The 21,781-nt window shown below is 49.7% G+C and overlaps 2 protein-coding genes across 8 annotated transcripts in view; one reads left to right on the forward strand and one right to left on the reverse strand.

Annotated features, from left to right (window-relative positions):
- Positions 1-20,831, forward strand: part of LOC144136681 (uncharacterized) — a 74,484-nt gene extending 53,653 nt beyond the window's left edge. The window contains exons 3-4 of one of the 2 annotated variants that reach the window (XM_077669206.1): positions 988-1,391; positions 11,194-20,831. In XM_077669206.1, the coding sequence (XP_077525332.1) occupies positions 988-1,359 (372 nt within the window). In that variant the 3' untranslated portion in view covers positions 1,360-1,391; positions 11,194-20,831. The remainder of the gene's footprint in view (positions 1-987; positions 1,392-11,193) is intronic. The other variant, XM_077669205.1, reaches the window with a different exon arrangement.
- Positions 1-21,781, reverse strand: part of LOC144136683 (uncharacterized) — a 208,850-nt gene that overhangs the window by 63,151 nt on the left and 123,918 nt on the right. Inside the window, exon 4 of one of the 6 annotated variants that reach the window (XM_077669208.1) lies at positions 10,249-10,425. The exons of the other annotated variants lie outside the window; for them this stretch is intronic. Within the exon in view, the coding sequence (XP_077525334.1) occupies positions 10,249-10,425 (177 nt within the window). The remainder of the gene's footprint in view (positions 1-10,248; positions 10,426-21,781) is intronic. 6 annotated transcript variants of the gene reach the window in all.

Consider the following 21,781-nt stretch of genomic DNA (forward strand, 5'->3'; position numbering starts at 1 on the left):
TGGACTGCTGAAGTCTCGACTCAGTCAAATGCTTTCGCGTAATCAATGAAAGCAATATAAAGAGTTTGGTTATATCCTGCGCGATTCTCTATATCCTGACTGACCGTCTGAATACTGTATATTGTTGAGTAGCCTTTACGAAAGTCAGCCTAGTCCTTTGGCAGACTGAAGTCTAAGATTGTTCTAATTAGCAACAACCTTAGCACACACCTTGTAAACAAGGGAGCGCGTTGATCGGTCTGTAATTTTTCATGTCCTTGAGGTCCCCCTTTTTAGTCCATAAGAAGGGGGCCTGTAAAAACATACACATATGTTATATACAGAGGGAAAAATAAAGAGACGGGGGTAGTCCCATTCTCAGCTGCTTGTGCTGATTTAAGCACCAGCTAATATTACTTGTGAATGCGCGTTCATTGGAGACCGAGGATCCATAAAACACTGGTGGACGATGTGCGCAGGCTTGTGCCCCATGGGAGAGCGTATGCTGCTCCCCGCGGACGTACGTCATGTGCGACCATGCAAGCCAAGACTGTATGAGCCACCTTTAAGTGCCACAGGAGGCAAAATTAATTGACCCCCTCCCTCCAAGTTCCGAACCGTGCCGCATACATGCGGGCGGGGCCTGACGGTGCATACAGTGAGCAGCTGCAGTCCCGACACCAGAAATACATCGTCTGATGGCGCCTGCACGCAATGCGGCACGGTTCACAACGTGGATAGGGGGTCAGTTTCTTTTGTCCCTGATAGCCTTATGTGCTTCTGAAGCTCGTGCCGGTGCATGACCTTGATGCGATGTGTTCGGTTTTAAATACGGCTTTTCAAAGCAAAGCCCGCACAGGTCACCTGATTCCACCCTCTCTAGCTGTCCCCAGTAGCTTCCTTTAGCGTTGCTAATGGCACTTCTCAAGACGGTTGGCTGTCCCTGGTTGTTCGCTGCAGTAAACTTGGAGAAGTACTCACACAAGCTCACCCTACTACTCGGTGCAGCCGTCGTTCGCCCTGCCTCCGGCCCCTCCGGCGACATACGTGCTGCCGGCGGGCCCGGCTGCACCCCACCCGGCCCTGAGCTTGGCCACGCCCCTGTACGAGCCCCCCAGCGTGGTGGCCAAGCCGCCCCCACCACCGCCCCTGGCAAGCCTGGTCACCCCGGCGCCTCTGTACGACGCGTCCGCCGTGGTCGCGGCGAGCACGAGCAGCGGTGCCCTGGCTGCCGCCGTGGGCAGTGCGAGCAGCGGCGGCGCCCGGCTCACGCCCGAGCTGGTTGCGGGCAGTCCAGTGGCGCTGGACTACTCGTCCCAGGCGGCCCTCGGCGAGGAGTACATCGACGTACAAGGAACGGCCACCGCCGGCCACTCCTGAAGGTGGCTGCCGCTGCCGGCGCATACGGATGGGTGCGAAGCGTTTTCTGGCTGTCTGTCTGTCCAGACTGTGCCTGTGTTTAACGAACGCAATATATTTCACTTTCAGAGTACAAGGACAGCTGCTCAGCAGGAGTACGATACGTGTGACGTAAAGAGACAATAATGGAGAACTGTGGATTAGAGAACAAACGTGGCTGGATTATAACCTGGCTAAAATTAAGGATAGGATTAAAAAGAAATCATGGATAACTGGGAACTGTTCATACTGAGACATACATGGAAACGCATCAAGGGACACATACACCGCATAGCACAGTGTATGTGTTCTCTTGCTGTCCCTTTTTCTGTCGCGCTGTGTGCAGCGGTAAGGAGAGGAAACAGATTTCAACGAGATGCTCGATGCACAGCACACATAAGCGATGTCTCATGGTGACAGACTAGTTATCATGAATGGGGGTGAAGAAGAGGCGGGCTAGCGGAAAGTGGCACAGGATCAGACCGAGGGACGAACTTTGAAAACTTCCTGGAACACGCTGGACGCGACTGAATAAGATAGAGGCAATCTGAGGTCAGAAGAAGAGGCATTTGTCCTGCACTAGACTTAATTCCGCCATTATTGACGTCAATGATGATGATGATGATGATGTGTTAATTGAAAGGTTGGGCATCTAAAACGAACTCCTAGGCCACTTTAAAGACAAAGGAGTAAAAAGAGAGCAAGCTGTCCTCTAGCGCACACTCTTTTATAAAAGGATGTAGCGTAGAGAACAGCTTACAACCTATTTACCCCCATACAGGCATATTTCTGTTTAGAGTGTAGTAGTGAGCATGGAACCTCCATACAGAACCGAAGATATGAGAGAGGCATGTCCCGTGCGCGCGAAATATCTCAGGCCCAGTTGTCACCTATTAAGCTATAGCGCCCCTCTCGCCGCGCTCAACTCGCAGGCAATAGCACGCGGCGCCGGATAAGAAAGAGGAAGTTGGGCTAGGCCGCCGCAGCGCGAGCAGCGCAAATAAACAGTTCGAACCTCAATGCTGTCGGGTGGGCCTGCCAGAAAATAGAGGTGGCACCAAAAATACCACACCCGAGTGCGGAGCAATGGGAAGGAATGCTCTCCAGCGACCGTCAGGACGTCCAACTTGGGCTGATCCGGCGAGCACAGCTGGCAGTGGCATCCAGCGGAGCCCTAGACTAGGGGCAGACGACCATTGCTGGGAAGACGGAAGACGCCATCTGACTCCGCCAAGTTGCTCACCTACTCTCTAGAGCTCAATAAACGTTTTCCTTCCTTCCTTCCTTCAATGCTGTCGGAGCTGGTTCTTCCTCGCCTTAGCTCCGACAGATTTGGCGACCCGGCTTCGAACACGCAACCCCATCATCCTACATGGATTCCCCTGGCTATTCCGCCCTGACTACCGGCGGCGACACGCCCCAGAACGCTCAGCCTATCGGTGCTTCGGTGGCCGCGTTCCAGCTAGTCAGCCTGCCGCCATATTGGCCCAATAGCCCCCGCGCCTGGCTTCTGCAGGTTGAGGCGCATTTCCAGCTGCGACGTATCACCAGCTAAAGGGCCAAGTTCCTCCACCTGGTGTCCACCCTGCCTCCTGACGTCGCTGAGGAGTTAGTGGACGTCCTCAGCTCGCCGGACACTGCTCGCCCCTTCGACACGTTGAAGGCAGCTCTCATCGACCGCAAGTCTGCGTCCGAGCGCGCCAAGCTGCAACAGCTCCTCAGCGCTACAGAGCTTAGTGACAGCCGCCCTTCACAGCTCCTCCGTCACATGCGCCAGCTTCTTGGAGACTCCGCTACTCAGCACGACCCACTTCTGCGTGAGTTGTTCCTTCAGCGTCTTCCCCAACACATTGCCCCATCCTTGCAGCTGCGGGTGATGTTTCATTACACAAGCTCGCTGAACTCGCTGACCGTGTTGCGGACTACTCACGGCTCCCCTACGTCAGCTCTGTGGCCAGTTTGCCTCCAACTACTATCGCCGACTACGAGCTTGCCAACATCGAATGTCGACTTGATGCTCTTGCCAGGCGGCTCGATGTCCTTGCGCCTTTGCCGCGCCGTTCTCCACCGAGGTTCAGGCCACGCCGCCGCTCCCCGGGATCCCAACCATCCGACGCGCGGCCAGCCACCCCGCCCTCGGCTGTCTGCTGGTACCACCGTATGTTCGGCAGCTCTGCCCGCAAGTGCACACACCCGTGCTCCTGGGCGGCAAACGCTGCGACCGGCCACTGACGGCGGCAAGTGGTGCTGGTGGACGGACATGCCGCCTCTTTTATGTCTCGGACAAGATTACTGGCACGCGTTTCCTGGTTGACACGGGAGCACAAGTAAGTGTCGTAGCGGCCTCTTGGGCAGATCGCCGTCGCAATGAACAGACCTCCCCGCTCCAAGCGATCAACAACTCCCCCATTCGCACGTACGGCCAACGATCCCTGACGCTTAATTATAACTTCGGATTGCGCCGCACGTTTCGCTGGATCTTCGTTATCGCTGACGTCTCGCAAGCTGTTCTCGGCGCGGACTTCCTCAGTTTCTTCAACCTAGCCGTCGGCATGCAAGCTCATCGCCTCATAGATCTCAGCACGAACCTCTTCGTCAACGGCGTACTCTCCACCACTGCGGAGACGGGGCTTCGCGCTCTCGTGTCTGTTTCGCCGTATGCGAAAGTTCTGGCTGATTTTCCCAACCTCACAAAGCCGCATACCAGAGAGTCACCGGTGAAGCACTCGATCACTCACCACATCGTGACATCGGGACCTCCGGTGTTTGCTCGCCCGCGCCGTTTGTCGGGAGAACGCCTCGCCATCGCTCGCCGTGAGTTCGAACACATGCTGGAACTCGGCATAGTACGCCCTTCCTCCAGCAACTGGCCATCGCCACTTCACATGGTGCCAAAGAAAGATCCGGGCGACAGGAGACCATGTGGAGATTAGCGCGCTCTCAACGCTCACACTTTACCAGACCGCTATCCACTTCCTCACATACAGGACTTCACATCAAATCTGGCTGCGTGCACGACCTTCTCTAAAATTGACTTAGTGAAGGCTTATCATCAAATTCATGTGGAGCCCGCTGATATTCCGAAGTCGGCCATTACCACACCGTTCGACATCTTTGAGCATGTGCGGGTGCCTTTTGGCTTGCGCAACGCCGCACAGACTTTTCAGCGAGCTATCAACGAGGTTACGCGAGGCCTCGACTTCGTGTTCGCTTACATCGATCTCCTCGTAGCAAGTTCATCCGAAACTGAGCATGAAGCTCATCTGCGCGACCTCTTCCACCCACCGGCTCGTCATCAACCTGAACAAGTGCCTCTCTGGCGTAGCTAAAATAGAGTTCCTCGGCCACCTTGTCACTCCACAGGGCATTCGGCCTCTCGACAGCAAAGTCAAAGCGATTCAAGATTTTCCCGTCCCCACGTCACTCAAAAATCTCAGAGAATTCTTGGGCCTCCTGAACTTTCATCGCCGCTTTCTCCCGAAGTGCGCCTCTTTCCTGAAGCCTCTGACTGATCTTTTGGCTACGAAAAATGATTCTGCTGCGTCACTTGAGTGGACTGAGGACGCTGCCGCTGCATTTGCTGCTGCCAAGAAGGCGCTCGCAGAAGCCACTTTGCTCATACATCCAGTTCCTGATGCTCCACTGCGCCTCGTCACCGACACCTTGAGCACTGCCGTCGGCGCAGTTCTCGAGCAGTACGTCTCTGATTGGCAGCCCCTCGGTTTTTTCTCCCAAACACTGAAGCCACCTGAGACTAAATACAGCACCTTCGGTCGAGAATTGCTTGCTGTGTACCTCGCCATCAAGCACTTTCGCCACTTCCTGGAAGGCCGGGACTTTCACGTCATCACAGACCATAAGCCCTTGACGTTTGCCTTCCAAAGGAACCGCAGCACCTACACTGCACGCGAGATCCGCCAACTGTGTTTTATCTCCAAGTTTACAAAGGATTTCCGTGACCCCCATGGCCCGGAGAATGCTGTTGCTGATGCGCTTTCTCGTGTTAGTGCCATGGCGTCTGAATCACCAGTGGACTTGGAGGAGGTAGCGGCTGCACAGCGCAACGATCCAGAGCTGCATCGTCTTCGCTCCTCATCCACGTCCCTGTCCTTCGCCGAATGTCCACTGCCGTTTTCCTCCCAGTTCATTACGTGCGAGACATCCACTGGCGTCTAGCGCCCCTACGTACCTTTGGCTTTCCGTCGCACCATTTTTGAAAAACTGCACCGCCTGAGCCACCCTGGTATTCGTGCTACGCAGAAGCTGATCACATCTCGTTTCCTTTGGCTAAGCATCAATGCCGACGTCTGCCACTGGGCACGAATCTGCCTTCACTGCCAGCGCGTCAAAGTTCACCGGCAAAGGTCACCGTCACGCCTTCCTCTCCTTTTCGGCCGCCTGACGCACGGTTTTCCCACGTTCACATAGACATTATTGGACCACTCCCGTTATCACGTAGGGCCTCTTATCTGCTCACCTGTGTGGACCGTTTCTCCCGCTGGCCCGAGCCGTTGCCCACTGCTGACACTATAGCCGAAACCGTTGCCTCCGCCTTCATGGCCGGCTAGGTCTCTCGTTTCGGCTGCCCGTCTGTCGTCACCACCGACCGCAGCCGCCAGTTTCAATCGGCCCTGTTTACTGCTCTTGCCAATATTCTGGGCGTTCGCCACATCCATACGGCCGCCTACTATCCTTCGGCCAATGGCATGGTGGAACGGCTGCATCGACAACTGAAGGCTGCCCTTACCACTTATCAGCCAAGGGAATGCTGCTGGTCCGACCACCTTCCCTTCGGCCTCTCGGGCATTCGCTCGGCACTGAAGGCCGACCTCGGCAGCTCTTCTGCTGAGCTAGTCTACGGCGTTCCCCTGCGTCTCCCTGGAGAATTCTTCTCTCATTCCTCTCCTCCTTTAATTCATGACGCTTCCACCTACATCCCAGACCTACGCAACACATTTCGCCACATTACTCCTGTCACCCCTGCAGCCCGTCACCCTCAGTCCGTGTTCGTCAGCCAGCACCTGGCCTCCTGCACCCATGCCTTCATCCACCGTGACCACGTCCATCCACCCCTCACGCCTGCCTACGACGGACTGTTCCGCGTCCTCCATCGTGCGCAGAAGACCTTCACGTTAGACGTCAACGGCCGTGAAGACGTCGTTCTGCTGACCGCCTCAAACCAGCCTACATTGTCACTCCTCCGCCCCTCGGCCCTACACACGCCCTCGCTTCGACTGTGCCACCATTGTGAGCAGCTTCCTCCAAGCACATTCGTTGGGCGAATCCTGTGGCTTCGCTTCCCCGGGGTAAGGGTGGGGGGGGGGGGGGGGGGGGCAGCGCAAATAAACAGTTTTAACCTCGACGCTGTCGGAGCTGGTTCTTCCTCGCCTTAGTTCCTACAAAGCCACTCGTGCAATATGTTCCGCAGTTCACACCAGTAACGACGCACTAAATAGCTCAGCACCTTTAATTTGTGAAGTATACTTCTCAGACACTGAGGTACGAGTATACATGTGCATATACTAGCGCAGAATCAGTCACTTGTGCATTGTCTTCATCGCACTGGAAGTATGAATCACCTGGTCCCGTCTATTATGAAAGATTCTAGAGCGCAGCCGTTAGGCGCCCGTTCATGCGTTCGGCGTCGTAGTCGTTGTCGGCGTAACCGGTTGCCAAAGTAGCAGAGTGAGACTCCACCAACCTTGGCGAGAGCGGAGGAATGGACAACCGGCAGGCGGCTTCCACGGGAAGATCCCGGAGGAGGCCTAGCAGCGTAACACGCCACCTGCTAGCCGTGAAGAGCTCCGCTCAATTTTCGCATTACCGACTGTCATAATCATGTGTCAGTTTTTTTTTTCTAGCCCCTTAGATGCAAAAGATGATGTGCCAGGGTGCTCAAGCCTACTCTCGCGTGCAGTATCTTTATAGTACAGTGATTGCGGATAATCACGTGCCAACTAGCTGAAGACCGAGCACTCAAGCAGAATGCTTTCAGTGTGTGTAAAAGTGACCATACCCAAACTAGCGGCAAGTTAGCGAATGCTTATCTTAGTACTATCCTCAGGACGAATGGTGGTGCATCAAATAGCTAAGGCCCTGGCATTTTCGTTATATCTTCATACTGCTGTGAGTACTAATAGCCATCTAATGACTAGCTGAGGTACTGACATTTGTGCAGTATGTGTGTATTGTGCTTAAGATACCATGAGTAGTAAAGATTATGCATAAAGCAGCTCAAGCCCGGCCACTTGTTCACCGTCGTTATGTACAGAGAAAATGAATAATTAGGAGCTGCACAGCCGGATTTAAGCGCGAACCCCTCTAAGCGTCATTCTCTGAATGTGTGACGTGACATTGTTCTTTAACCAACGATGAAAGTTTGCGCTGCAGGAACATTTAGGTCAAGCGATCAATTACGACGGCTGCTGACTCTAGCTTATCGCAAGATGGTGAAATATTGCGCTGTTTCACACGCTGCAGTCGTATTTGCTTCCGGCCCGATTACACAGACTAGCTGCCTCCCCCCCCCCCCCCCCAATTGCCCAACGCCTTTCCAGTTTTTTGAAAACCAATCACGCTTTAACAATCTTAGGCCTAGACTCTATAGCACAGAGTATTTATAAGCACTATGCTTAAAAATTATCCTGTGCGATCTGTATGGGGCCATCTTAGTTAATCAATTATCTATCCGCCACTATGAGTACGCGTGATGCAGCAGCTTGAGCAAGTGTCTTTAATACGCGCAAATGATCATGAAGAAACTACCTCAGTCTCAACCCTATGCAACAACAGCAGCATAGACGCTCGTGACTGCGTCCAACACGAATACATCAGCAATCTCTTATGAAGCGCTGGCTGTCCGCAAGGGCTTGATTTTGCAACCAGACGTGGATTTTACTCAAGAACCTAAACAGCGCATAAGGGGGCTTTAACTCCTGCCATCATTTGCTTTTCAAACGACCTTCGTTCACTAGCTCGCTAATGGCCGAAATTCTTAATTGGATGACTGGATTTAAACTATCTTATTAGGCAGCAGAGCTGTAGTACTTTATGGATACTCCTCCAGAGTGTACACAGATGGTGGTGGTGGTGGTAGTGGTTTTATTAAAAATAATAGTAAAAAGGAAGGAAAAGATTTTTGCTAGCCCCGGCATCTGCCATCGATACTGAAGCACCTGAGCTGGGGCAGCGGAAATAAAGGACAGCAGGCAGAATGGAGAAATGAAATGAAAGAGGTGAGGGGACAGGAATAGAGGACAGGGGGAGAAGTAATATGTACAAACTATTTACACAATAAGAAATGTGTCCAGGTTGTGCGCGTGATTAGTTCATTTTAGAGGAATTAAATCACACACGCGCACAGCACTGTGTAGGTTACAACTGGAGTGGGGCGTCCAGTTATTAATCGTTCAAGGTAGAACTCGCGGAGCGTTCGGTCACTGCGTGTAACTACCTGACGGAGAACAGACGGGACGTCAAGCCCGTGTGTTCGAGGAATGCACAGAGGCTCACCAAAGTTCGCTCACGAGTGCGCGCACTGCCCTGCGGCCACAATAGCGTCTTGATGGAGTCTGGTAGTATGCCCTGCGCCCTATAGGCCGCGAGCATATCGCGACGAGCATCGGCGAACGCGGAGCAGCGAAGGAGCAGATGTTCTAGTGTTTCCACTGCACCGCATCCGTCACACACATCACTCGTCGCGATTACGTGACGCACCCGTCGTTCCCCGGGCCACACGCAGCCAATGCGCGCGCGGAGGATCATTGCACGTTGTGACCGTGTAAGTGCGCGACAGCCGGTGACACTGTCGATGCGCTCACCTCCCGCGATGCGTGGGTCGGGGTGCTGCTTTCGGAGATGGTCGTGAATGGCCGCACGCACGTCCTCCAGCGCAAGGGGCAGATCGCTGGCAGGTAGTTGGTGTGCTGCGGTCGCGAGGTCGTCAGCTTCTTCGTTGCCGGCGATGCCGCAGTGACCGGGCACCCACTGTGCACGCACGGCACAACCTCTCTGCGCGAGGCACTCGATGCGCGAGCGAATTTCCCGCACTAGTGGGGTACCGCGGCCATTAGATTGCAGGCGGCTGAGGGCGGCGCGGGAGTCGCACAGCAGAGCACTCCTGGGCGGCGGAGGGCCGAGGGTGAGAAGCAGGTCCAGCCCGAGCCGGATCCCCATCAACTCCGCCGTGGTGGAAGAGCCCAGGAAGGCTGCGTGTTGCTGGCTGTGCAGTCGCAGGGCGGGGATGGTGGCTGCCGCAGCAAGGGAGCAGCTGTCGCGGGCCACTGAGCCGTCGGTACACAGATGACGGCAATGTCGTTTTAAGAACACCGACAGGAGGTACTCGTAAGTTTTTGGTCTTAGGGCGCTTGCCAAAGCTCCCACTTCCCAATGTTACAGTGGGCGCATTCGGAGTAAGAATAAAGTCACAGACATGGGAAGTAACGTAGCGGTCGCAGAAATTGGTGAACTTGCTTCGTGATGGCTGTCGAGCAAGGCGGCTCCTCTTGTATGACACCCTCTTGTATGACAGCAGGGAGCTGTGAGTCATGGTTATGACAGTAACGTTGAGGATGCTTTGGATATGTGCCGCAGAAGTTGCTCGTTTTCTCTACTGCTGGTTGGTTCTATATTGGCCCCCTCTGAACGATATATAGACGGTCATGGAGGACAGGCTCTGTATAGCCATTCTTACGAGGTGCTAGAAACTCTGAGCGTTATCTCTCGGGACAGCAACCAGCCTGTTGTTTTCTTGCATCCGCCCGGCTGAAATAAATTATTTTCCTTGCTCCCCGCTCGTTTAACCAAATGCTATCGACATAGGCGAGACGCGTTAACGCGGCTGTGTCACTTGTATACAAGACGGCAGCATACCTGCATACGACGAAGCCACTGGTATCAAAGCTGCAGAACGCCGCAGGCTGTTTGTCACTTGAATCGCATGCAGGCACGCCACTATTCACGATGTTGCCGCATAATCCCTCAAGGCGAAGGAAGCTTGCGCTGCTGTGAGTTTCCATGCATTTGATTTTCACGAACGTCGGTGAAACCCTGCGATATCGGGAAGCACAATATCTCAGTGCTGGCTAGCAATTTTCGCGAGAATAAGCTGCACAAACAACAAATGGAGTGCAGATCAGCTGTGGTCTTTATAAAGCTTGTTTCTTTTGCCGAGGGTTTCCTTCTCAACCGTTGTAATACTGCGAATTGTAACGGCTGAGAACTTCACACTATGGGCAACTGTTGACAGAATGCATATGTAAATCATGTGAGTGCTTCAAGGGCTTTTTAATGCTATGACATCAGAAGCCTCATTTAGAAAAAAAATCTGTCTCGGGAGCTAAAATCGCTGGTTGGCTGGAGGAAACTCACGCCTCCAGACTGGAGCATTCATATTGGCTGACTGGCTGGATGGAAGTGACGTCACCAGAGTGGAGCATTCCTATTGGCTGACTGAGTAAAGGGAATTGACGTCACAAGAAAGACGGAAGCATTTCTATTCCCTGGCTGTAAGTGACGTCACCTGTCCAAAAGTCGCTTTTATTTCGGCGAAATCATAAACAGCTACATAGCATTGCCAAGACAATGAAATTAGGTGTCCCCGTGAATTTTTTTTTCTCCTGTTGAGCTGCAGAGCTTGCTCTGCGCTGCTATGCAGTTAATAGCACTTGTAAAAGAAATTTAGATCCCCATTTCACATTTCTTGGGAAATCTGAGGCATTTAAGTCATCAGTCTACTTGTATCCCATTTGGGGTTGGTGCACAGAATTGTTGTTATGCCGCCCTGACTGGTCCTAACGTACCGCTTTTCTCTTACAGATGACGGGCCAGGAGAGAAACGCAACCCACGTGACCGGTCCCAGGGCTTTTCATTATGTCACGACTCATCTCCCACGTCGTTTCGTTGGCTGTGATAAGGCGCGGGTAACGAGCACGTGAGGAGGCGGCTGCCTCTCTTGTTGGTACTCGGGAAAACGCGGATCGTTTTCTACTGCTTATCTCTCGACTATCTCTCAGTGGTGTCGTTGTGCGGAACAGATGCTGCGTCGCACAGACCGCCAGATGTTGCTAGCGTTGCAGCATGTCCTGTTTTCTCTAGTTTCGCTCCTAACACGCTTTCCACAGCCGTCATCCCGGGAGCGTAATACGATGGAATGCGACGAAGTTATACCGAGAGAGAGAGAGAGAGTCCAGTAGGCCTTCTTCAGTGGCCTGTAAGGGGATCACTATTTACCGCGGTAAAGGCGGGTGACAGGTTGTGCCATTGAGACCTCAACAATAGGACTGCGCTTATAACGTTCTAGGATATGAAAGGGCTGTCGAATTTTTGTGTCTCCGCTTGGCATATGCACCACTTCTGGCCGCGAGTCCATCGCGGGTCAAAGTTGCATTAATGCTAGCTAGCACTTTGTCTCGGCAGCTGGCAGAGATGATTACAGCGTCCGTAGACTACAAGCGCTGACACGCCTCAAGTAGCATTACTTTTGTCTCGAGGCGCGCATTGATGACACAGCTCCGTTATGTTCAGTTATTGTCGTTGGGTGGTTAGGCAGCATTCGTGTTAAAACGGACCACACTGCTAGCGTCAGGTTCCCACGACGGAGTACGGGGCTGTTTTCTGGTACAAAGCCAGGAAGGTGGAGGGAAAAGTGTGTTATTGCGCTAGTTATATGCGTGTGTCCCATGTGCACCATTATCATCATTTGAAACATCGTCAGTCAACATTCTGTCAGGATTTATTTTGCGCACTTGTGTCGCGCACTGGCTACCTTGAATCCGCGATGCTGCAGTCGTTTTACAGACGCAACTCACTGTAAAGATTTTTTTTTTTCGCAGCTCTGAGAAATACACGTCCGATTGTTGCTCGCACACGAACGAACACGCCACAAGAAAGAAGCCTGGAATGAAGAAAGCATGCCATACACCCTAAACACGAATACGCCTATATGGGAGTAGAAAGGGAGTAAGCTGTCCTCTAACCTCTAAACAAAAGGAGTAAAAAGGGAGTAAAACTACACTTTACTCCCATATAGGTGTATTTGTGTTCTGAGTGTATGGACTTAATTTTATAAAAGGGAGTGCGATAACGGACAGTTTATTCCCTTTCTACTTTTTTCTGTTTAGAGTGCATATGATACGCCTCAGCGCTCTCACCGAAATGCGGTCGTTCCATTCCCTTGCACGTCTGTTCAGCGGACGGACGGTTTGCTTCTCACCGGATTTGAAACGCACAAACTGTACACGCCGATATACCTCAACTCATCTGCGCCTTGCTACGAGCCTGTCGTTGCGATGGAAGCCAGCAGCGTATTCTTTTTTCTCTCCGACTTGTGTGATCGGCTAACCTTCACTGAAACTATGACTGCAGGCGTCACGATTTTACTAGGGACGCCAGCGAGATGATCTGTGCACCTGGAAAGTTTAACGTTTTAGCAAACTTAACAACGTGCTCATCTCACGTGAAGGGAAGCAGTAGGGGCGACCTGAAAGTACACAGAGAATGAGTCAGGAGTGAGTACAAACGGAAAGCTCCGGCTTTTAAATAGAAAGAAGACAGCAGTCTGAAGATGAACGATGTATGACCACTACCATCAGTGCAATGCCGACAGTAAACTACGGTTCGCTTAAAAACTGGTAGGGAATAGGCGATATCTTTGAGGATCGAAGCTCGTGCTTTTGAGAGAAAGCTCCTCGCATTTTACTGTCTTCACGCGAATTTGCCTTCGAAGACGCTACAACTTAGCTCTCGCTCATATATTACAATAATACAACGAGAGTATTCACTCATTACAGCGCACAATACCCTTGCAAGTGAGGGGTTTTTTTGCTCGTTTTTTATCGTCCATTTTGCAATCTCTTATGTCTTCACTCCTGGAACTTTTGCTCGTGTTCCGCACTTGACGCCGTTTCTGTTAATGACGACGTTTACAAAATGCAATACATCACTTCACTAGGCGCCTTCACTATTATTAATACTTTCTTCATTTTGTGTCATAGCAATGCATTCGTTGTTTGCTTGTTTTCCTTACTTTCTGGCATCTTGAAACCCGAGTACTCCAGAGCTCTATGCCTGATTTTTCCGCCGGAAAATCAAGAAAGCGTTCTGGTTTTCGTGTGTGGTGGGTTCGAGAAATGGCCACTTAGGAAAAAGAACTTAGATCGCTTCTGAAACGCACAATTTTGCAACTTACGGTGCCGCTTCCATTTGACGCGACACACTTTGTGACGTGGGACGCCGAAATATTTCCTTATTCTTTATTTTTTTTCGTGACGGCAAGGGTTCCCTATAGCGCCGCGCACACGGCGCAGTAGCCTCATTTTGCGTCTCTGTCCCAGTGCAACCATATTGAACCCAAGTCATTGATCGTATGTGTGCACATATATGAATGGTATGTCGAAACTTAGCTTTTGCGCTTCATATGCCGTTGCTCAAGTTCATGTGGCGCGTACTTTGCTAACCAGTTAAGAGTTGAGTGTTGCCCATCGTTTTGAGAACGTGCGACCTTCCCTTCTCTGTACCTTCCTGCGGGGTTTGATGATGCGAAAGGCTAACGCTGCGGCATGGATACCGTTTTTTTTTTCACTGTTTTCTTACAACGTGATGATCTTTTACAGCCACACTGCAGCTGAGGTAACATCGGGTGTGTGTGTCGCGACACGCACACACACAAAATCTACAAAATATTGTGGGTCGATTTCAGTTGGTCAGCACCGTTCACAAAAATACCCCGCTATTCAGATCTTCAATGAACCACGCATGAAAGCTACGTTTTTGTGCTTTTGGGGTGCACTTAGTAACGTGCAGTTAGGCTGAAAACACCAGAATAGTGGGAAATTATTTTACTGAGAGCGGTTAGAACGTGCGGCAGATCTACGAAACGATCCAAAATGTTCAGCTCAGCGTGATCAGCCTATATCATTCATGGTAATCAGTCACAATCCAGTCACTGAGCACTAGAGACGTGCAGCACCTTTTCATATGACAGGGCGGATAGGCTGATTAATTTGAGGTTCCAGAATGCCATCATTACGGCTGGTAGTCTTTTCGTCTCGGCTCTGAAACCATGGCTGAGAAACTCATAATTGCTGTTCACGTGAACTATGATCAGGGAGAAGGTGCTTCCATATCTGTCGTGTTATTCTCTGCACAAACTTCTCCAGCCGCGGCTAGTATTTTTCACAAGGTAAACAAAGCAATGTTATTTCTCTGAAATATATTTGTAGCCCCTGTAGCGTGGTTGTCATTCTGTTTGCTCATGTACTATTGCTCGAATCTATAGGACATGCCTCTTAACTTCATATTCCCCTTAAATATGTCTCGTCGCCATTGTTTTTATTGTATATGTTTACAGCGAAAGAGAAGAAAATGCCCCGCTTTATTTAGAAGCTGCTGTTGCTGCTTAGTTGAAATAGAACAGTATACAATCACTATTCAAGACTACCATCGATTTCGTCTTCGTGTACATGAGACCTAAGAGATGTCGGAGCGCCGTACGCTTGTAATGAACCCTTTTCACGAAGTGTAGAGAGAGAGAGGGTTTATTGACGGGAAAGGCAGAGAGGTTGGCCTGAAAAATAAATATCTGGCCTGCTACTCTGCACTGAGGAACGGGAAGAGGAGAAAAAAGAGGATCACGATGGGGGATGATGATGATGATGATGGGAGGAGGCAGATGAAAAAAGACAAAAAAGAAAAAAAAAACAAGGCACACTTTCTAACATCACAAACCCTTTTCACGAAGTGTAGAGTCAACATGTCGGTCAGCCGTGCGTGCCTATTAGACATGAGTGTTTGTCATGGCATTTGACTATCGGTGTTACTATTTCTTTAACGAATAGCCCTGCAAAACACTGGCACCTTGCCATTAAGACAATGGCTGCCTGACTTGTGGCCTTGTCTAAGCAGTTTCGTGAGCGTGTAGTCTGGTGGTAAAGGTGATATGTCAAGAAAGCTCCCCACCTGCAAGAGGCATTCTTCATCAAATGCTCTGGGCTAAGGCACCGTTTATAACCGGCTTGGCAGCGCTGATGGTGCGGTAGCTTAAACCTCAGCAAAAAACGAAAAGCAAACCGTAGGGATAGGCACACAAAGCAAAGATGAATATGTACGATTGTCAGCAATGTCCCGCACAGCTGACGTGTGATATGCGCGATGTTGATTATCCGTGGTCGTATATCCAGCAGTGTGCCGGCGCATAGCGAAGCACGTCTTACTGAAGCGCTTTGGAGAGTCCAATCCGTTGGCAACACTCTTCAATATTACTTTAAGGAAGGAAAATGTCATCATTTTATAAGCGCCCTTGCGTCACGCGTTAGTGTTGTTCTTTTTTTTGTCCTTAGAGTACAAAGCAGCCCAAAAACTTGTGAGCTGTCCCTATCCATTACAGCCCATTACAGCGTTTTGGCTTTGCTAGCAGCTTCCCTGAAGTCACACAAGAGACGCCTGAGATAGGCACTAATGGGGAAATGCCAGCTGCGTATCGACGTTAACGTACTGTTTGTTCATACATAGCAAGAGCAGCCCCGCAGTCATCGCTATATATGGCGCGCAACTTCGGCCCAATGAACTCGCGGCGTACAGACTGGTCGAAGATACTTTCCTTGTTTTTAAATTATATACCTATCTTCAAACTGCGCTCTACTCTCTTCGAAGTTGGCTAAAAAGTGCAAAGCAGCCTTGGGCTTTGCACCGGGCACTAAAATCCCTAGCAGGCGCAAAGTCTGACACGGTGCTATAAACTAACCACTGCAGGAGCTCGTCACCATTTCATGCGCCAGTGAATTGCTCCTGCATGATTATTGCATGTGCTGGTTTCTTGGTGCTCCTTTTGACCCTTTGTGTCGCAGCACTTTATGCTAAAGTCAATGGAAACGAATTCAGTTAGCACGCAGCCAAATGCCGAATCTATTTTCCCATAGGCGAACCTATTTTTATCCTAGTTCGCAGCATATTTTGGTACAAACGTAAAGGTTGCCGTAATAATAGCCGGGTTTTCTAGTGTGCAAGGAACGAACCTTCTTTGAAATTGCACATGCCCACCTTAAAAATTTTGCCCCTAGACGATAACATTCTAGTGCAATTTTTTTTTGCCTAAGGACTTTCAACACTGAAAGCTAGAGAATATATTCTGAGGCCCATTTGTTCTCGCTCTGTTATTTTTTGCTTTCGCTAGTTTGCCGAATTCAGTGCTATCATACGATCTCTTAACAGATAGCTAGGAAGTTGTTTTTCTTGTACTGATGAGATGCTTCGTAATTAAGCTTCATCTCAGGTGGTATTACGAAAAGATATAACCATTACAAATCTGGAGGCGTGCGCTAAAAGAAAAAAAAATGTAAAACTTGTGGCCATTGTTACTTTACTTACACGCACAAGTAAAAGCACTACAAAAAGGAGCACCAAATTAGCATGAAACTAAAGATTACAAAGCGTGTATAACAGACATGCATGCTCTTTGCCTTTTCACTCTCGTTCTCCAGGTCATGAATAATCTCCATACTACTTTTTGCGTTCAAAGCAGAAGTAAAAGTAAATTTAGATCTTGAAACCAAGAATCAAACTAAATGTTTCCTTCCGCATTGCTTGTGCCGACACCATCTAGCGCGCGACCGAACCTATTTCAATTCAGTTAAATTATGGATACGTTGAGGAAGATGTAATGGTGTACTACTGTCGGGCTTCTGTTACCCCCGACTTTAGGAGTTAGCTGAACAGCACACGGGAGCCTTAGCGTTTTGCCTCCATAAAAACGCGGCAAAACGCTAAGGCGCCCGTGTGCTGCGCGATGTCAGTGCACGTTAAAGATCCCCAGGTGGTCGAAATTATTAAGGCGCCCTCCATCTACGGCACCTCTTTCATTCTTTCTTCTTTCACTCCCACCTTTATCCCTTCCCTTACGGCGCGGTTCAGGTGTCCAACGAGAAGTGAGACAGATACTGCGCCATTTCCTCTCCCCCAAAAAGCAATTTAAAAAAGCTGAATTAAGCGTTTACTAAAACACTGGTCCGATTTCAGTGGCTACAACAGCAAGCTTCTAATATGCATGCACTCCCAAGACGAAAACCGTCATCAACATTTTAAGTTCAAACCTCATGTTATGGCCCCTTCGTCATTCGTGACGCGCACGTCTCTAAACATAAGGTAGCCGATTGTAAAAGCGGACTTACACAGCTATTTCGACGACCTCTCGGCTTTGGCGGCTGTGTTTGGCTAGCGCGAAAATCGCGGCCACTCACAGATCAAAGCGATGTGTAAGCAGACGTTGCAGTCCATCCCTCGGTTTTCTCCGTTTAATCTCCCGCTAGTGTTAACCTACAGGGTACATCGTGTCAAATTTTTCCGCGATCTCAACGCACAACAGTTCTGTCGCTGGGCCGTCAGTCAAGCCAATAACGACGTCGTCCTCGAGTGCCATCCATTAGCGTCGGACGAAGCGGCAAACTTAGCCGAACTTTAGGCCGCTTGCTACGGCAGACTAGAAAGTTTAAAGGCGGAGTCAGAGGTGCACTTCCGGGTGCATTTTGGCCCGAGAAGATGCGAGCTAAGGAACGTTGAACAGCGCTCTGCCTAAGGAATATTAAAACTGGTGAAACGCTGGCTTTCCACTACAAGCTTCCCGAAAAGCGAACACACGCTTAGGCCTAGTCTGAAAGTTGCGCTGCCTAGGCTCTTCGGCAAGGCGGTCACTAATGCGGCGGCACACGCACATTAAGCGAGGAAATGCAAGAATTAGCACTGACAAGCTTTGCAACGTTACGATTTTCTTCTCACTAGAGGCTGGTGCCGTTTCAGCTTAAGAATGAAATGCACATTGTACAGATGTTCGTGGATTTCACGTTATGACTGTTGTTACAAATATTACCGTGTGTGTTAGACATGCACTTTCGTAGGCCTCAACGGGGGCAGCCTTTGTTTCACATAGCCGAATGCGTGATAAGCTTGACTGAGGTACACCTTTCCATGAAATGAAAAAAAAATGTTTTTGCATTGTTTGTATCTGATTCACTCTCTCAACGCTTCTAGCGCACTAACACATAAATGCCTGGAGCTATGGTGAACGAATCTACGTCTTGTTTTCACGTCACAAATGTCCTTGCATAAACTAGCTTGTTCGCCGAGCCGTCTAAGTATAGAGGAATCCTTTCCCACCTGGCAGTTCCCCACACAGGGAATCTTGACGAAAGCGAGTTCACAGGTGGCACTTAGTACCTGTCGTGGGATCAGGGAATTGCATGTTGCCATGTACTTTAACAATATCCGGTTCATGGCTGTCGTGGTGTGTGTTTTTGTACTTTTTCTGTGGTACTTCCTGCTATCGTTTTCAAAGATTTGCAGCTCGTGCTTCAATTTATATTTGTCTTACCACCCGCTTCAAGATCCGCGCGCTTTGAAGTGTGAACGCCTTTGGTGCAAGCCATATCGCGAAAAAATGACGATGCTGCTTCTGTAAGCGGATGCCACCGATACCACATAACTCATTTAGAACATTGAAAGACAACATGTGCAGAGATTGACAGTTCTAACTTGAGCCAAGTTTGGTGAGACGTCATTTTCGGTTGACATTTCGCTCCTCGACGTTTGCATAAATGGTGCGCCCCCCGCGGATGCCAACAAGCTGATCTCTTGCAGCAAAATGTTCACGCACTCTACCTTTATGTTCAAACCACTGCAAGTACTAAGAAGTGATAGCAAATGCAAACGCACCACGAATCACAACACGGCCGTTCACAGCATCGCCTAAGAAATACACGCGTGTAAAAAAAAAAAATGTTGACGCACGTGTTCGCGGCGCGCAGTGTGCACGCGTTGATCCTGTCCTTTTATTCGAGGCCGTGAGCTCACAACGCCTGCGGCTCGCATCCACGTGGGTCTGTATTAAAGCTTGCTGTACTGCGTGCTAATCTCCTGTCTTTCCTTAATCGTAGAGTTCTCGATACCGTCCTCGCCAGAACGCTGCTGCGAAAGGGCTGAGCGCAGGTTATTCTGCCCGTAATGAGTCGAGTGTTAAAAAAAAGGAAAGTAATATGAGCGGCAGCCTTTCATTGGTGCTTATGTGATGTGGCGGCCTTAACGCCGTTCTGGTGCTGTGTGTTAATGTTGTATAGCACGCCCCGCTGGCGTCATGCGTGTGTGTTTTCTTGGCTCCATTATGAGTCTGCTTCCCAGTGTCCCCCGCCTCCCCCGGAAACTGTGTGAACTGTGTTTTTGTGCATGTATTTGTAAAATTGAAAAACGATAAAGTTTGGACGAAGTGAAAAAAAAAAAGAAGACAATGAGTAAAAGCACACGGAAGGAAGAAAAAAAATTCCACCTTTCTTCTCACCCATGGGTCGCCTTCTTCGTACTTCGTATGACTATATATCTGGTTTGCGAATGGCGCTGGTAACATATATTCGGAAAAGACAACACGGAAATGAATATAAAACGCACATTGTTTTGAGTCATCGTTGACTGGTAGCCTCACTTTATTTAGTTCATTGGTAATCACGCCAAACTGAAATCGATTTCGGCAAAACGCAGAGCATGCCATATAGGTAGAACAAGCTACACTGCTAACTCGCTGCAAGGTGACTTGCTCGAATTTCGGTTTTACCCATGTGCAGGAAGAGAAGGTAAGCTGCACGCTCACAAATTCTACAACACCTTATAATCGATTCTCTTAGATGTCACTGCTTGTTATTCGCATAAAACTGGCGCTTACACAGCGGTCATTACGGCGATGCTGTGAAACCCCCATAATACAACCTCTGGTGTTTTATAAGCTCTATGAAATCCTATTAAATACAGGGTCATTCATCTCTTGGTACGGGCAGCTTCCTATTTATTGCTTTCATCACTTCAGCAATTCATTTTTTGACAAGGCAATCATGCACAGCCACTGTACATACCAGCAGGAACAGGCAAGCGCGTACTCTATCTTGAAGTATTCGCATCCTGAAGAGCCATAGCACCTTGTGCTGTGGTTACCAGAGGCTTGTCACAAATTAAAGGCACGCCCGTCACGCGACTTGCCTCCAACGCGCCAAGTTATGCCTACGTTCAGCAACCTGCGTAGATAACGAATGTCGAAACACTCTGGTGCGTTCCCTTTCGCATTTTTCGCGATTTTACGGACGTTAGGTACCTGCTGCTTTCATATCTTCGTTATAGAAATGTGCTACTGGAAGCGTCAGTAAAGAATGCTGCCGAGCGGAGGATACCAAGGCGAAAAAAGAAACAGCTGGAGGCGAAATCTTCTATCTCTAAGCTGTCTATGAGCGGGAGTATATACAGGTATATAAGATCATGTGGCAACTGACAAGAAAACAAAAGGTCCATTTACGCAATATATGTCCGTTCTGTACATATTTTGAAATGGTACTGTTCGAGTCTAGGCCTACAAGCTGAACATACCCCACAAATCACGAGTAAGCACTCTGATACCGAATCAACCATGGTGAGTAGTGCCGAGCATATATGATGGGCTCAATTGCGTACGTTCTTGAGACGCTGCGGCAGCTGTGCTCATTGAATGTAAGCATTACCTTCGACGGCAGCATTGCGCGCGGAAACCCAACATCGCGTACCTCCTAGAGGCAAGGCCCCTCATCAGGCAAGCACACTTCATAGTAAGTGACTGCACATAACTTTCTGGGTTACTGACACGTATTTCATCATCATTTCTACACTAACGTCTAAGCTCGCAAAAACGGCAACGGCATTTTTTCTAATCTGTTAGATAATGCAAGAAACAGACTACACTTTGTTTTCCAGCAATTTCGCATATTCCAGAGTTGCTTCCACTAAATGGCTAGGTTAAAAAAGATCGATTGTGTGTTCATCTATGTACCTCAATTTCTTATGCTGTGATTGCTGCGGTACAGCAACCTTCGCGGGCAGAACTTTGCTAGGACTGCTGTCTTTGCGAATTTCAAGACCTGTTTCTTGCTTCCAGACGCCGAAAGGCTTCGGACAAGAACGAGAAGCCCTGCACCGCGCAACAATGCATGGTGACGCGTATTGATCGGCCGACTCCACGCTATCGATCCCCGCGGATACTCTGCAGAGAGCAGCTGTTTCTATGCGGCCTTGCATTGCAAACGCAGGTGTTCTCCGAAGAGGCTTTCACCTAGCCGCCGGTGATAAGACACAAACGCGTGATCAGTGTTGGAGAACGATTAAGTACTACGCTCGAGAACGACAAGAGCTTGAGGACGGACGGAGACCCAACAGGGCACCGACTTAGAAAACGAATCCTTGCGTATACTTAGCACGCTCCGTACACAAAGTACAGGGTATACATTTTAAAGTAAAACGGATAAGTTTTACGGATTTTTACAGGATAAGCTTTACAGAATACTTTACAGATATTTCAAATTTATCGTATTGTCTTTTTTTCTGTGGTCTTCACTGAAAGCATATCCTCTG

The sequence above is a fragment of the Amblyomma americanum genome, chromosome 6 (assembly GCF_052857255.1).
Source record: "Amblyomma americanum isolate KBUSLIRL-KWMA chromosome 6, ASM5285725v1, whole genome shotgun sequence".
NCBI classification, from domain to species: domain Eukaryota; kingdom Metazoa; phylum Arthropoda; class Arachnida; order Ixodida; family Ixodidae; genus Amblyomma; species Amblyomma americanum.